The sequence below is a fragment of the Micropterus salmoides genome, unplaced genomic scaffold (assembly GCF_014851395.1).
Source record: "Micropterus salmoides isolate LMB-PRFRI ecotype aquatic unplaced genomic scaffold, ASM1485139v1 Ms_hic_scaffold_1, whole genome shotgun sequence".
In the NCBI taxonomy this organism is placed as follows: Eukaryota; Metazoa; Chordata; class Actinopteri; order Centrarchiformes; family Centrarchidae; genus Micropterus; species Micropterus salmoides.
Window position 1 is genome coordinate 28,869,654 of NW_024040040.1, and position 17,592 is coordinate 28,887,245.

Genomic DNA, 17,592 nt, shown 5'->3' on the forward strand with positions numbered 1-17,592 from the left:
ACTAATAGATTCTGGAATCTCACAAACAGCGAGGATCAGTCTCTCTTCCAATGATTTGTGCAGCGCGTCGCGTACAAAGAGTTCAAAACAATTCAAGTTGAGGCGAGCACTTCACCTCACTAACAGGGACATGCTGCTCCCTGATAAAAGAAAATGTTTCTGCTGATACCGGTTCAGAAAAAAAAACAAGAAAACAGATTTATATATGTTAAACTTTGCTCAGAAGGTCCCTGTTATGATCGTGGCTCTGGACTCTGATGGTAACTTGTTTTAACAAGCTAGATAAAAGGTAATGCCCTGGTAGTGGCAAATAGCTTTGGTTTTACATTTGATTTGATTACATTAATGTTTAAGTTGAGATTTCCAAGGAATATTTTATTTCTACTTTGTAAAGGGAATACTGCTGGTACAAAGCAACTAACTTGTTTTACAATCCACATGTTATTGCACGTTTGTCTATATAGCAGTATATTTAAATTAAAAGTGCGCAATATACTACTTTAGAATTCATTATTCAATTTTGCACATAACAATGTGATTAATCGTGATATATATATATATATATATATATATATATATATATATATATATAAAAAAATAAATTTTAAAAAAAAGTCATAGTAACAAGATGATTAGGAAAATATGTTTAAGAGCTTTTAACAAAACATACATCACCCATTACTCCCATTATAGCCTCTTCATTGGTTCCTTGTCAGTCATATGATTTATTCATTTATTTTTGATTTACAAGGCATTACATGGTCTGGTCCCTCTGGACTTAAAGGATAAAGGGTAAGGATACTGGATGAATAAATTACAAGTTGTTGATTGTAATGTGAAATCCATTCAGCTGGTTTATGTGTGAATGTGTCCTCTGTGCTTCCAGAGTATCTGGATGAACTAAAGCAGTACAGTCCCACCTACACCCAGTGGGCAGAATCAGAGGGGGAGCTGGCGGAGCCACTGAAGGGTGTGGCCAACTGTGTGGAGCGATGTAGTAAGGAAACAGAAGAGCAGATCCACCATCTGTCTCAAGTCCTTGTCCCAGTCCTACACGAGTACGTCCTCTGTGCTGAGACCCTGAAGGTGAGCTTGATTGAACTGGGCCTCTTTCAGTAGACAGGTTTAATCAACTCTGAGTATGTTCATTCTGGGTTAAACACATACGTCGTGAATGGAAAAAAGCCATCATCAATAGTTACTATACTATAAATCAGCATGACAATGGGTAAATAAAGAGCAGAGCCTCCATTTTAATCCAGTGGAGCTAGAAATATTAATGCTCGCCAATGTGGATTATGTACATTTATCTTTAAACAGCAGTAGCTGTGAAAGAACCTGGGTTGGAGAGGAGAAAAGAGTAACTATTATATTTTACTCAGCGTAGTCCACTCATCCATCATTTCCCAGACTTGAATTTCCTAAATGGAATCCTACTGGATGTTAAATTACATTACAACATTCAACAACATTCTAGTGGCAGCAACTGAGGATGAAAATATGGATAAAACCCAGTAATGATGATTTTTTTAGATGTCTGTATATAGATGTAATTTCAAAGTCTTGACTACATAAAGTCTAAACATAGTAACAGAAATGCCCGTTAAACACATAAAGACTATATGGAGCCTATATTCAAAAAAACTTCTAAATCTTAAGATTCTTAAATTTCAGCTGCACCACAGTCATCCTCACTCAGACATATTCACATAATCTCCAGTATGATCAATATAATATGATCACTGATGAATGAATAATCACCATAAGGAACGATTCTTCATTGATCAGTGTCCTGTGTCTGAATACTCATACAGATTTGCTAGGCACGTCACCTCTGAGATGAACTGTTTGTGATTGAGAGACACTCAGTGCAGTTGTTTTTACTTTGGAGACGTGCGCTCTTTCCAGCTCTGCATGACTCCTTCGCATCATCCATTCAAACATCAGAGACATACAACATTAACAACAACACTGATGACTGTTGTTTTACACATAAACAACTTCACTCATACAGCCATCGTTTTTAAATCTGTTATCCATGTAATCTGCCTAATCCTTTAGATGCAGTGGGAACACAAAACAGAAATAAAAATAACTTGGAGTGGAGCAATGTTTAGCATGGGGATCTGTATGTGTACTTAAGTGCAGGATTTGTGTAATTCGTCCACCACTTCTTTCTGCACACTTTGATTGTCAGCTGCATTTAGGTCCAAACTTAAAGCCATATCCCAATTTTCCTGTCTCCTTAAATGGATCTCCTTAAAAGGGCGAGAGCCCTGAACAACACTAACAGGCAGTTCAGCCAGCATCATTTCTATAAATCAATTCCTCCACACTCCAGCAATTAGTGAGTTCTGTGAAAGAATATTTGACTTTGAGCATGTTTTATTAAAAGTAAGTCTATGCTCTGCTGTCTTAGGTTGTGATGCGACGGAGAGACAACATCCAGTCTGAGTTTGAAGCCAAGAATGAGGCCCTGGCGTCCAGAAAAGTCGACCAAGAAGCAGTAAGTGCAATTTTACATCCACATACACTGACAGCATGTCAGACACACACCCTCTCCTCCTCCTTCCAGCCGATGTGTTTGTGTGTCCTCATCTGCCCAGAGATTAGGTGTAATAAAGTGAAGCATGGAGAGGGGACCTCTCCCACGGGGCCACCCCCAGCTCATATTGGGGAGGAATAAGACCTTCCTGGGGGGGATTATCTAGATATTCAGGCTTGTCGGCTGGAAGTCAGGCCTTAGCTCTGTGGAAATAAGAGCTGTCAATATTATTCCACAGTGTAAGCCCAGCAGCTAATCACGGCGTAATGAAAATTCCCACATCCTTTTTACATGACAACTCGCTTCAAAATGTCAGTAGACAAAGGACGAAGATGGAAAGTTAGAACAGCAAAGGACAGACCTATTTTTAGACACTTTACTTGAGGGGTGTGTGTGTGTGTGTGTGTGTGCGCGTGTGTGTGGATCTGCAGGTGTGTATCCCCCTCACCAGCTGATATCAAGGTCCATCTGTGGGATTTTAATTAAGAAGCAGGACTGTGGTTTTTCCCCACAGACTTGTATTGTATTCCTGCTTTAATTAGGTGTGTGTGTGAATGGCAAATGCATATCAGACTGCTTCTGCCTGTAACAGATCTGTAGTAATGGGAAGGGAAATGTCAAATAGATGCCTTTTTGTTACGGTTTCCAACTGGGCTTTTTGTCAAAGAAACAATGTGGCCTCCCTTTGATATCATTAGTTTCTTCAGTGTTATTTGATTATTTGCTTTTTCTTACTGACATATTTTAATAATAAGAAATAAGTGTAACATTTTGACCCCTAGGCTTCTATGTAGTGTAGCGACAAGTTGCCAACCGCAAGGAACGCCCGCTCTCTCGGGTCACCATCTCCGGGCGCCCTATGCACATTATGAATTCAGATACCACTTAGGAAAAAGGGCGACCTCTGATAACAAGCTAGTTTCAACACTAGGTACTAGCCTGACCGTCTGTATTGAATTTCTAACTCCAGATTCAAAAGTTTCCTAGTCAACCCCTCATCCCCTCTCGCTTTAGATTCCAGAGAGCAGGGAACACATAACCTGGAATAAGCTCCTTAAAGGCCCAGTTTGCCAGTTATCTGTAATGAGGTGTGTTAATGTAGGCAGTGTGGATGTTAAAGTAAGCAAATACTAACTTACCAGTCCAGAAGAGGGGGAAGAAATGAAGACAAAAAATTTAACAAAGTCTTTCTAGTTTTCTTTACGCGTCCACCCAAAGAGAAACTTATTTATTTTCAATAAACCCCAAAAAGTTCGCCCAGAGCTCTAAGGTCAGCAACTTCAATTCATAGTTTTCAGTCACGTGACATGCGCGGTGACCTGGAGGGCAAAACAACGGACCAACATGGTGGCTCACACCGCGACTCCCCCGCACAGACGCCGCAAAAGCAGTCAAATTTTATTTGGATCACCTTTCAACTTAAGAAAAAGAAAGATATAAACACAAACACAGGTGTTGGGCATATCTGATCCATATAACGTTACAGCATCTGCTGCCGCATTTCTACAGTTAAAAACTGCTAGGTCCCTGCCGCCGCTCGACTGCGGTAATGTTTACTTTCACCTTCTGGGGAATCCCTCACCTAACACAGCTCAGGCTTGTCTCCTCCTCGATTAGTAAATCCAAAAGCAAAACAACCATCCAGCACTTTGGCAACACAAAAAGTAACAAACTCAAAGTAACAGTGTATCACTTGCATATTGTCTTTTTGCCCTCCAAAGTAGCGTTTTCATTGGAGTGTGACGTCACGTGAAAACTATGAATTGCTGTTTGCAGACACCGTTCTGCTGAATTGTCTCCTAGCACATCCACTCCATCTGTGGCTGACTTCTTAGAAAAGGCAAGAAATGGTCTGACCCGCTTTGAGGCTGTCTGTCTTGCGAGAAAGCGATTAAGCTAGTCGCACCTACATTTGGAGTGCACACGTATTCAAACCTTTATGGTAAATTGACTGAAACTGCCCAGAGTGAGCTGACAGGCAGGTTAGAGACTTTATCCTGTCATTTTCTCTCTTTACAAAGACAAGTGTTGCAGTATGAGAGTCCTACCTAGAGGCTGTGAAGTCTTCATGTTACGCGATACAAGAACCACATTTATCAAATTGGGTCGGACTTGATGAATTTAACGTGACAACGTCCGATTTTCAAAATAAGGTGTCTATGCAAGACGGAAATAAGATTAATTGGATTATATTCACAGAAAGTATAAAACATATTACATGTGTCCATTAAAAGTAAATGGATAAATGTAATATACCTTACCGGACCCTCTCAGGACTCAGCACCATCCACCATAGTCTTTCCAAATCCTGTGGAAAACACTGAGTAAAAAGCACATTTTGTCTATTTAATTTATGCAATCGTAAAACAAAAAAAATGGATTGAATTTTCATTTCGGTGCATCCCTAGTTGTTAGGGCATTCTGTCTATGTAATAGAGCAAATTCTGTGTGCTTTTTTTAATACATATATATATTTTTAAAAAGGCATGTGAAACAGCCTTTAAACCTTGAATGGCATTAAGTATTAGATATTGTATATTCATACTGCTGCAGCAAATGTCCACTTTTATGTTTTATTTCTATTGATAGGCTTACTCCTATGCTTAGTTCAATTCAATTAGGCTTTATTGGCATAGGAAACAGATGTTTACATTGCCAAAGCAAGTTTGAAAGAAAAAAAAAAAAACTTATTACAAAATTATAAAGAAAAATATATACAAATAAATAAAACTAAATAGAAAAGAATAAATGTACACTTGCGGTTGTTTTTTTTGAATGAATGTGAGTGAGTGGGAAGTGACAGTGCCTACGTCTGTTGTGTGTCCAGGCCTCAGGTTGTGACATGTTGATACATATCAGGCAGCGAGATATGTCCTGTCTCCAGCACAGAATTAAATTCCTACCCTCTGTAAAAATGTTCTTGACCTTTTTATTGGAAAGAAAATAGATTTTTTTTCTATGAGTCAACCTTTCCAGAGATGGACTAAATGTCTTTCTATGACACAACACATCCAGGAGAGGGCAACCTCGCTCTAATTTAGCAGCACACAGTGAGGAACCAAGTGTTTTTTACCCAAAGTATTTTCCACCATTATTATTAGATTGTTCTCAACATTAAGTTGACTTTCTTTAAGGAGGTAGAATACCACTGCTACTTTTGTAATTTTACTTTTTATAATCTTGGATGCAGGTCTTTTTTAATAGAATTATTTTATATTGTTAAATGGGTACTTTTACTAAAGGGCCTAAATACTTATAGCAAAAAACAGCTGCAATTAAAAACACTTTGGTCAGTCTCTGAAATAAATAATTCTTTGTGATTTTATCTTTTAACACATAGCTGGGAAAATGTCTACTCCTGGTTTCTGTAGCCAGGGTATGAAGTTTATGGTACACGTGCAACATGCGACCACTGCACACTGCTTCATAGCTGAAGTTCTCCTCGGCTCCTGTCTTACTACTGGACACAGCCTGATTGGATCAATATGCCTGCAATAACAAGCAGGCCACTGGGATCCCCACACTTTGTGTGTGTGTGTGTGTGTGTGTGTGTGTGTGTGTGTGTGTGTGTGTGTGTGTGTGTGTTAATACATGCTGTGGGTAAGCCCATGTTAAGCATGCTTTGTTTATTGAACTCGAGTAAATGCCATTGTCAGTCTAAATGTCAGACAGCTAATCCCTGCTCAGGCTCAGTGACTGCAGCTTCATTCAGCAGCATGATAAAATCTGGTTATCTGCACTGCGAGACAAGGGAATACCATGTGTGCCATACGCTCTTCATATAGTCTTAGGCATAAATGTATTAATTTATGCTGGACTTTACATAATAATAGGTATTTCTAATAATAACTCTGGTGTATTGTTATATGTTTGCTCAGTGTCTCTAGTAATTCTCTAATGCTTATCTAAAGCTGCTCTAATGGTCTGGAGTCCACTTATTTGTAACTCCCCAACTTCCTCCTCTTAGTACCACACTAACTGAAATAGACCATTTATCTTTTGAATGGTGAGCAGGGTTGCAAAAGTAAGTACTTATATTTAGACTCACCAGAGACTGCTTATTGTTCTGTGCTGCAAATACTTGAATACATTCTACCATCTTTTCACACTGAAATTATTGTAAATTTTTTTGTCACAAACAGTCTCTGTGTGTGGGTCAAAACTGAGTTTTTTTTTTTTATCCAGCGTGATACCAAGGTATTTGAAACTAGGGATGCACCAAATGTTCGGCAACTGAAATTGATCGGCCTAAAATAGCAAAAAAAAAAGCTCTTTCAGTGTTCGGCCTAATACGTCAAAAGACCGAATAAATTTTACCAAGCAATTACATTGACATGTCGGCAGTGTGGAAGCATTTTAAAGTGTCTGAGAAAGATGCAAAAATCGCCATTTTGCAGACATTATTCTGCTGAATTGTCTCCTAGCACATCCACTCGATCTGTGGCTGACTTCTTAGAGAAGGCAAACAGTGTGACCCACTTTGAGTGTTCCTGTCACTCGTTTGTGAGAAGGCGATTAAGCTAGCTGCACCTACATTTGGAGTGCACACATATTTAAGCCTTTATGGTAAATCCATTGAAACTGCCCAGTGTGAGCTGACAGGCAGGTTAGAGACTTTATCCTGTCAGTTTCTCTCTTTACAAAGACAAGTGTTGCAGCATGAGAGTCCTACCTGAAGAGAGGCTGTGAAGTCTTCATGTTACGCCATACGAGAACCACATACATTATTTATGAAATTGGGTTGGACTTTTCAAAATAAGGTGTCTATACAGGATGGAAAAAAGATTAATTATATTATATTCACAGAAAATATAGAACGTGTCCGTTAAAAGTAAATGGACACATGTAATTTACTTTTCTGGACCCTCTCAGGACTCGGACACACCCACCATAGTCTTTCCAAATCCTGTGGGAGTAAAAAGAACATTTTGACTATTTAATTTAAAAATGTGAAAAACCTTGTTCAGTATCCGGTATTCGGGAAATTGTTTCATTATGTTCGGTTTTGGCTTCGGCAAAGAGTCATTTCGGTGCATCCCTATTTGAAAAGGTCAAATAATAACAAAAGGCTATTTCTGTTTTTCTGTATCTTTTATAATCTTGGATCATGTGTGAAATTAGGTATTTTTGGTATAGATAATTAGCTGTTACTGGGTGATTCATCATTAATTAACTTAAAGACACCAACTTGCATGCTATTCTTGTCATCACCATCAAAGTGTGGCATCAGTCATATCAAAAACTTCAGAAAGAACCACACCTTGAAAAAGCTTTGTACAGCAAGCAGGACAAACTAAGTGTGAGAGTGTGATACAGGCATGCAGTAGGTTGTCTGAAAACAGCCTCTTATCGCTCCCCTTTTGTGGACCCCCTCTTGGATGTTTCATCCTTTATCACTATATTTCTATTTATCACAATATTTAACTTTTTGATAAGGTCATTTTATTGATTTATCCATAAATGCCTAAACATCCAGGGACCTCAGGTGCTCAGTGAGCAGGTGCAGCATTAGCAGTCATTTTGAGTTGTGTGTTTTCACTTGATTATATATAAAAGCATTGAGCAGTGCATCTTTAAAGAGGGATCACTCATGTAGCCATGAATGATCAGGTGCTTTCCCTTCATATCTTTCTGGCCCTTTCATTGTGCTATGTGTGCTTTGTAATGTCCTGTATGAGTTTCCTTGTTGAGTTGTGTGTATTAAAGGCCCATCTAGGAACATGCATACCAAACTATGTAAATGCTGGGCTATGTGGCACTGGTCCTCATACACTTTAAATATTTAACATTTTCTCTCAATCAGTTGTCGGGGTTAATTTGATAAATTTAGCACTCCTATCAGAGCAACAGGCTACTTCAGCAACATTATTAAAAGGTTAATGTGAAGTCAGCTTAACAATGTCCAAACCTTCTGCTCGGATATGACAAATTATTGTTCCTGTGTCGCAGAAAAAACACAAACCTGACCAGTTTGGTTTTTAATGGTATAAAGTATACTTGAAAGTAATAAAACATTTTTAAAAACATCCATTATTTCAGTAAAAGTCACTGTAATGAGAGTCAGCTGTGTTATGCTAGTAGCGGCTAATGTTGTTTGAGCCTCCAGGAGTGAGGTCACTTCTTTCTCCACATTCAGAGTTATTTTCGTTTTCTTAACTTGTAGTTGTCAGATCCAACCAATGCTGACTCAAGCAACATTACTTAAGGACATTTATCAGACTTCACATAGCTCCCTCATGACACACATAAGGCTTTATTGAACTTTTCACGGATGCAGTAGTTATCTCCAACACCTGTAAACACACTTAAATGTTTAAAATTGGTTACCATTTAACTTCGACTTGACTCTAACCAAGACTTACTTTTCACTTAGAAACAGGAACTTGCCACCCTAACATGCAACATACAGTGTATCACCTGTATAAACTTTCAACTGACAAACTTTTAATCATTTGTTTTACCAAACAGAATACGTATTTGTCAGGCAGAGGTTTTTATTTTTTTTTTTTTTTTTTAGAAGTGTTCAGTCATTGTTTTGTGTGTTGACTGGCAGCTGCAGGAGGAAGTGGATGCTCTGGCGGACCGGGTGGAGCTGGCCAACAACGCCTTGAAGGGAGACTGGTCCCGCTGGCAGAACAGCATGAGAACTGACCTCAAATCAGCATTTATATCCAATGCTGAGAAGAATGTGGAGTACTATGAGAAGGTGCGCTTAAGGTCATTGATATCAATGTAATCATACTATACTAAGTCTACAGAGTGTTAGTTATTTACCATAACTTCAGATTCTATGAGTTTAGGCTATTGCTAGTGGCTTCATCCCTGCCCATGCAACACTGAAGACTTTTAATCCAACCCCACGAACTACATGGGCACCACCTTGGTCTTATCTTGTGTATAAATTAATCTGAGACTGGACAATCAGCTCCCAACAAGCTTTTTCCTCACAGGGTGCCCACAGTTTACTGGGCTATGCCTAGGGTGACAGGTAGTGGTCCTGACTCCTTTTTGCCGCCCCCCGAATATCTGGACCAACATCTTTTTTTTTACAGGGCTAACACTGATTATTAAATAATAAAGGAGAACCTTAATGGATATTTGGAACCGATACGCTTGCACAAATGTCTAAATGATATGCTAATTTATTATAGCTTCAAGTTGGTTGATTTAAATTTTATACATTAACAACATGTGATTACAGAACCTGTGATTGAAAACTAGGCTACTACATTACACATGACTGCTATAGTAGAATATGTACCGAATATATAATTAGCTATGGGCAGCTGCTACAGTTAGCAGTAGTTAGCGGTTACTTAAGTGGTAAATAAAGCCATCTGTCCATGAAGAAACTAACTTCACAACAGAGAAGGCACTTTCCACCTGACATACTAGCATCCAAAAACTTGAAGATTATTCCTCAGCAGAGTAATCTCACATAGTCACACTTTGGAGCTGTCCAAGTGGTCGGGTAATTGAGGAAGACTGAGCGGATGGCCTTGCACTTTGTGGGTGTGCTGTGCCTGGAGCAGATCATGAGCAGAGAACTGTATGAGGACATCTGGAGTGTAGAAAAAAGAAGTTAAACCTAGAATTTAGCTTTTTGCTCACAGCGATTACTTTTACTTACCTTTACCTCAACTTTGGCCATGTAGGCTATTGATATGAACATCTAATATTGTAACATTATGTATATGACAGAAAATAAGGGGAAGCTTAACAGCTCCCCTTTAAATTTAATATTTTAACTGAATGGTTTGTTTAAAATGTCTGATTGATTGGTTTTGGGGACTAATCAAGCCAGGTCCTTTTTACAGACACTTTTTCACCCTCGAAAGCATATAAACTTCACTGAGCATTGACTGCTTGTAATTTTGAGAATCAGCACAAAGTATTTGGTACCAAAAACCTAGCTTGTTGTCTTTTCAGATGAATCTCAGAGGGGGAGAGGATTTGACCTGAGAGAAAGAGGATGGAGATATTGATAGAGGAGAACAGGAGAGTGAAACGCACAAAAAAGGAGAAACCGAGAGAGAGAAGGGCAAGTTGCAGTGTAAAAGAGAAAATCCTTTTATCCAGATTAACACGCAGACAGCCCAGCAGAGACAGCAGGGAATTACGACGCTGAAAAACAACAATAGAGCTAGGTAGAAAGAGAGAGCACTACAGCAGGAGGAAGATGAGACGAAGACACTGGTATGCTGGAGTCTAAGCATGCAGTTAGGATAAAGCATGCTTCCATTTGCTAGGGATGTATTTGGTCCTGGAGGCTGGAGTTCTGCCAGCAGGGGGTAGCAACGCTTTAGATTTATTTCTCCTCAAACAACTGGCCTGTAGGTGGATTGTCAGCTCGTATATTTCCTGTGAAAGGTGTTGTTGCTTCTCCTACAGTTTGTCTGATGGCTATCAAAAACTTATTAGACATGTGTCCTGTTTCTTGTCTACTAAATGGATTTGAATTTCTGCTCCATGGCTGTCCTGTAGATGTTGTGTTGTCTGAAGTAGAGGAAAGGTTTTCCACAACAGACTGCAGCGGTTATGGATTCTGGTACATGGTAGGCAAAAAATAAAGGCAGAATAGATTTGACGTACAATCAACTGAATACCATATTGTGATTTTATTTAAAGATATTTTTTTTTGCCTTTATTTAATAGCGACAATAGAGTACAGATTGCAGACAGGACAAATGGGATTATATGGTATGTGTCTTAACTGCTTGGCTACCAAACACCCTCTAATTGTGAAAGTTGATCACACTACTGAATACTTAATGTTGAAATTTGAATGTCACTGAATCTATAGCACTGGAATATTTAACTTTGCTGTATCAGAATTAAAAATAATTTTAAATTTCCCTATTTTAATGAAACTTTAAGGCATTTTAAATTGTGCCATTTTAGTGTGCGTCCATAATGTAATGTGTTTCCGTCTTTGGTGTTAAAGAAGTTGACTGGCCTGCACAAAACCCTGACCTCACCCCCATCCAATACATTTTAAGATGAACTTTATCGGCCAACATCACCAATGCTCTTTTGGCTGAATGGGAGCAAATGCCTGCAGCCGGTTTCCGAAATCTGGTGGTGATGGTTTTGGGAGGACTTGTTAAAAATTTATATATGACTGAAATGTTCTGATATCCATTTACGTTTATTGCCCATTTGGCCACGTCATGTAAAATTAAGACTTTTTTAAAATCTGCTTGATACTGTGTGTGTGTCCTTGTCATATTTGGGTTTTCTCTCCAGCGTCTCTCTCTGCAGGGGCAGGGCATCTCTCCTGGCCTCTCCCTGCAGCAGCCCTAACAAAAACACTCATCACACAGCACAGTGGCCCCCGGCAAGCAAATACAATTCAACAAATGAGTTCTGGTGTGTGTCTTGAGTGTGGGTGTGAAAATGTGTATATAGAAGCAGCCAAAGGGCACTCTGCTTCTGAATGTGAAAGCATTTCTAATGCAGCCAGTGAAACCAAGCTTTAAAACACTGATTGTTTCTGATCTGTGGATATGGCCATGGACATACACAACAATACAGAGGAATGAGGCTGTTTTCTGCATTTTTATATATAAAATAATTAAAAATAAACAGAAAAACTATTCAAAGCATTCAATCATAACAGTGCTTGGAGCTTTCACCACCGCTTTTGGGACATTTACATCTCAAACGTGAGTACACCCCTCACATTTGTGTAAATATTTGATTATATCTTTTCATGTGACAACACTGAAGAAATTACAATTTACAAAAGAATTTACATGTGTACAATGTAAAGCAGTAAGTGTACAGCTTGTATAACTGTACATTGTAAATTTTTCTGTCCCCTCAAAATAACACATCACACAGCCAATAATGTCTATACCGCTTGCAACCAAAGTGAGTACACCCCTAAGTGAAAATGTCCAAATTTGGGCCCAAAGTGTCAATATTTTGTTAAAAGTGGAAACACACAACAGTGACACAGAGGGTCAGTCAAAGAACTGTGATACTACTACTGATATGTTACATTCTTCCACCAGTCGATGTAAAAGAAAACGTGCTCAATCAACTTACGCTTTGTAGTGACGAGAGTTTGTAGTGAAGCTATGGTCGCTTTCACATGTTGAAGCAGTGCGCATGGGGCTGTAGTACGATAAATGCGTATCAAGGTTCATTTATTTATTATGTTATGTTATTTATTATACAACACAGGGTGTTACAACAACATGCAAGCTTAAACTATCACAGCCGGAAAGAAGCTGATCTGAAGTCTGGTGGTACGAAAGCGGATACTATTGTATCTCTTTTCAAATTTTTTATAGGTGACATTGGGAAAAAAATAGGAATGATGCATACACTGCTCGATTATGGGAAGTTTACGCTTCTTGGATCACAAGGACCTCACAGATGAAGTTGTTCATTTGTTATCATAACAGAGCTTTTATCACTTGAGTCATTGAACTGAAATATGGTGGGTTTTTTTGAAAATGTAACCATGTTAACCTGTTCTGGTACAACTCCTAAATAAGATTTTGAACCTGAAAATGAGCATAATATGACCTCTTTAAATATTGCATTAGAGTAAATATATTGGCAACGCTAAATCCTTAAACCAACTAGCTATTAACTGTTATTAAGTATAGTATATTAAGTATAATTCACAAGACTGAATCAGTTTTCTATTGTTTAAGAGTGGTGCCCTGAGAAGAATGTAACTAAGTTTTATTATAAATGATAAAATAATGGTAATAAAAATTATTATTACATTATTTTATTTGAACATTGATGCCATTTAAACCATAATCCCCAACACGCTTCAACAGCCCCCAAACACATTTCCTGTGACAGTTTTATGTTTGCCAAACACATCGCTTAATCCTTATTCATATCACTGCATATCATTATGTGAGATAACCAAGTTGATGAGATCGTCGATACTGAACCGAATCAGAACATGCCTTTTAGCCAAAATGAGCTGGTTGGTTAAATTCACCTGTATTGGTATTGTGCCGTTGTTGTAAAAAGTCCTGGCCCTATTTGCCATTTGCTCCTGTGTTTTTTCATTTTCTGTGTAAGTGAGTGGGTCGTTCAATACTCAGAGATTCGTGCCTGACAAAGCATTCTTGGAAACCAGACTCTTGTCTTTCCAAGTCTATTGTCCCTCCTCTTGTTTCTGCCAACCAGCGCAGACTGCTAATCAATCCGGCCTTTAAAGTAAAAAATAAACATCAGGGTCAGATAAATCCCATCACCCAATTTTTCTTTGTATGGCCTATGCAGGAGATGTTTGTCTTCACGGAAACAAAACAACTTCTTGTCTGAAGGCCATTTGGAGGCGTGCAGATCAATAGTGCTCTGCAGTGTATGCAATTAATGTTCCATGGCTCGTTATTAGATGTCTGTACTGACAAGTTCAGTTCACCTCGCTTAACATTATCTTGACAAAGCTCAGCCACTCATTTGTCTTATTAGCAATCTGTTCGCTACATTTATTAAGCAGCAGTGGTTTCTCCAAGACTGCTGCTCTGTCAATGGGAAAAGACAAACTCTGTTACAATAATATACTGTATATATAGGTACATGAGGTAGTGGTGGCAGGCAAGTTATTTTATTTCCCTGCTTTGGCATCAACCTTTATTGTCCACTGAAATTAAAATCTTGGATACATAGACGTAAGTGACGGATCAATTACAGAAATCCTGTACTTGAGTAAAAGTACAGATACCCTTGCTAAATATTACTCCACTAAAAGTTTAAGTCTTCCATTTAAATTTCTACTTGAGTCAAAGTACAAAAGTGTCTGCTTTTAAAAATACTTAAAGCCACCCTCCAGTGTATTTTGACATTTCTATGAGATTTCATATTTTCTATATATTTTATATTTTTAGTATTATCTCAGTCATTTCCTTACAATGTTGATTACCCTCATAGTTAATTTTGTGCTCAAAGTTGCAAAAGTTGCTTAGTTGTTAAAACGCGGTGGTGACGTATGACTATAATAATTCCATAAGTCATACGTCATTCTTCATGCTTGCGCAGGCGCACTGTCATGCCGTCACGCCTCGTTAAGTCAGAGCATCAAACTGATAAACATCGTTGTGAGCTAGCTAACCAATTTATCATGTCATTTACTTAGGACTTACAGTAGGAATGTCTCTCTGTGTCTGATTGTTGGTTTGTCTTTCTAGTTTAGTTAACTAAGTTGTAGTTAGCCAGGTGTAGTTAGCTAGCATAGTTACTGCAGAAAGTTAGCAGAGGGTCTAAATTTTATTTTTTAGTTTCCTCCTCTTGGTTTAGTGTGCTGTTCATTTTCATTATGGCATTTGTGCGTGCGGTGTTAGAGGACAGATGACAGAAAACGCGTCGCACTTTCACCTGTTATATACAGTCTGCAACAGACATTTTACTGACAGCCGTTTTACCAATGCATCGGCGGAGGCAATGGTATCAGAAGTCTTTACACACAGTTCAACAGAGTAATAGACACCCTCCCCCCACGCGGTAAAGTAAGCGCACTATAAAACGTAGTGGGAGTTATCGTGTGCAGTGCGTGACAGGACCATCGACTTTATGACTGATAACAGCTGATTCTCGCACAATAGTTTCTATCATGGGTAAGTAATAGCTACTCCTGCCAGACAGTAAAGTGTACTAAACTTTACAGTGTAGTGATGTTAACAAAGCATATTGTTAGTGAACCCTCCAGCCGGTCAGTTTTTGGTTGTCATGGTAATGTCTTGCGTCCGACTATTAACCACACCCCCATTCTCAGAAGGGGAAGAACATTAAGCAAAGGGCTTTAAAGTATCAAAAGTACTATTAGTTTGGTTCTGTTTGTCAGGGGTTGCTGACGTGACAAAGAGAATTTAAAAAGACAGTAGGCAAACTTTACTATTTATTTTAACAATTGATTACTAAAGGGTTGGCCTTTCTGTTGAAGAATATTGTGAGCCAGGTTCAGGTGTGATGAAGAAGTTTTGGAGACTGATGAAGACTTAAAAGTCCCTGTGAAATCAAAATCGATGTTTTTTTGTTTTTATTGCATAATATGCCTTGCACTATACACTCCCCTAAAGGATTATTAGGAACACCTGTTCAATTTCTCATTAATGCAATTATGTAATCAACCAATCACATGGCAGTTGCTTCAATGCATTTAGGGGTGTGGTCCTGGTCAAGACAATCTCCTGAACTCCAAACTGAATGTCAGAATGGGAAAGAAAGGTGATTTAAGCAATTTTGAGCGTGGCATGGTTGTTGGTGCCAGACGGGCCGGTCTGAGTATTTCACAATCTGCTCAGTTACTGGGATTTTCACGCACAACCATTTCTAGGGTTTACAAAGAATGGTGTGAAAAGGGAAAAACATCCAGTATGCAGCAGTCCTGTGGGCGAAAATGCCTTGTTGATGCTAGAGGTCAGAGGAGAATGGGCCGACTGATTCAAGCTGATAGAAGAGCAACTTTGACTGAAATAACCACTCGTTACAACCGAGGTATGCAGCAAAGCATTTGTGAAGCCACAACACGCACAACCTTGAGGCGGATGGGCTACAACAGCAGAAGACCCCACCAGGTACCACTCATCTCCACTACAAATAGGAAAAAGAGGCTACAATTTGCAAGAGCTCACCAAAATTGGACAGTTGAAGGCTGGAAAAATGTTGCCTGGTCTGATGAGTCTCGATTTCTGTTGAGACATTCAGATGGTAGAGTCAGAATTTGGCGTAAACAGAATGAGAACATGGATCCATCATGCCTTGTTACCACTGTGCAGGCTGGTGGTGGTGTAATGGTGTGGGGGATGTTTTCTTGGCACACTTTAGGCCCCTTAGTGCCAATTGGGCATCGTTTAAATGCCACGGCCTACCTGAGCATTGTTTCTGACCATGTCCATCCCTTTATGGCCACCATGTACCCATCCTCTGATGGCTACTTCCAGCAGGATAATGCACCATGTCACAAAGCTCCAATCATTTCAAATTGGTTTCTTGAACATGACAATGAGTTCACTGTACTAAAATGGCCCCCACAGTCACCAGATCTCAACCCAATAGAGCGTCTTTGAGATGTGGTGGAACGGGAGCTTCGTGCCCTGGATGTGCATCCCACAAATCTCCATCAACTGCAAGATGCTATCCTATCAATATGGGCCAACATTTCTAAAGAATGCTTTCAGCACCCTGTTGAATCAATGCCACGTAGAATTAAGGCAGTTCTGAAGGCGAAAGGGGGTCAAACACAGTAATTACTATGGTGTTCCTAATAATCCTTTAGGTGAGTGTATGTCACCAATACACTAGCATCTGGCCTAACAAAAAAAGGTTGTTTTGTAGGTATTCTTGATGGTATTTTAGAGTTTGTCATTTCCTGGAAAACGATTAAATTTTAATGACTCATCCTGCACTCGGGGGCGTGTGTTAATTGAGCGTCCAGTGAAAAGCTTTCTCAGCTTAATGACGCCACCGGAGTGTAGTGTTTCTGAGGGCCGACCGGATCTCACTGATTACTGTGCAAAAACACATCTTTATTAACTGTAATTATTTTGGTGAAACTGGATCTGATTTGATGGAGAACAATATTTTCTGGTTCTCCCTCTGATGTCCCCTGGCTGCCCTGCCTCAAATATCTGTGATTTACGGAGTTTGCTGACGAACAGATAGCTTTACCTGTTGCTAAACAGCCAACTGCTACTAGCTGTTAGCTCAGTTAGCTGTCATATTAGCCAGCTCTGCCTGGACTGGGAGCTCGGAGCACTGGAGGAGTGTTGGTGTTTATTGTTAACACTTCTAATATTCTATTCTCTGCTTCGGAATGGGCGCCGGAGCCGGGGCGAGTGGGCAATGACACCGCGTTCAGCAGCCTTCACACAGCCTGAACAAGACCAAACACGGCCTCAAAGACTAACAGGGAATACAGTACGGAGGGGATTTAACGGTATAGAGCTTCAGGATGGACAGATGGCTTTAGTAAATTGCTAAACCGTTAAATGCTGCTAACTATCTGTCTGCATCTGTAGCTAGTTAGCTCGGTTAACATTAGCCGGGCTGCTAACAGTCCTATTAGCTGACTC

General features: G+C 39.3%; 1 protein-coding gene across 1 annotated transcript in view; it reads left to right on the forward strand.

Moving 5' to 3' along the window:
• The window catches only part of snx7 (sorting nexin 7), a 79,231-nt gene that overhangs the window by 47,837 nt on the left and 13,802 nt on the right, over positions 1 to 17,592 (forward strand). Inside the window, exons 6-8 of the mRNA XM_038691948.1 lie at positions 887 to 1,086; positions 2,420 to 2,506; positions 9,099 to 9,251. Coding sequence (XP_038547876.1) covers positions 887 to 1,086; positions 2,420 to 2,506; positions 9,099 to 9,251 — 440 coding nt within the window. The remainder of the gene's footprint in view (positions 1 to 886; positions 1,087 to 2,419; positions 2,507 to 9,098; positions 9,252 to 17,592) is intronic.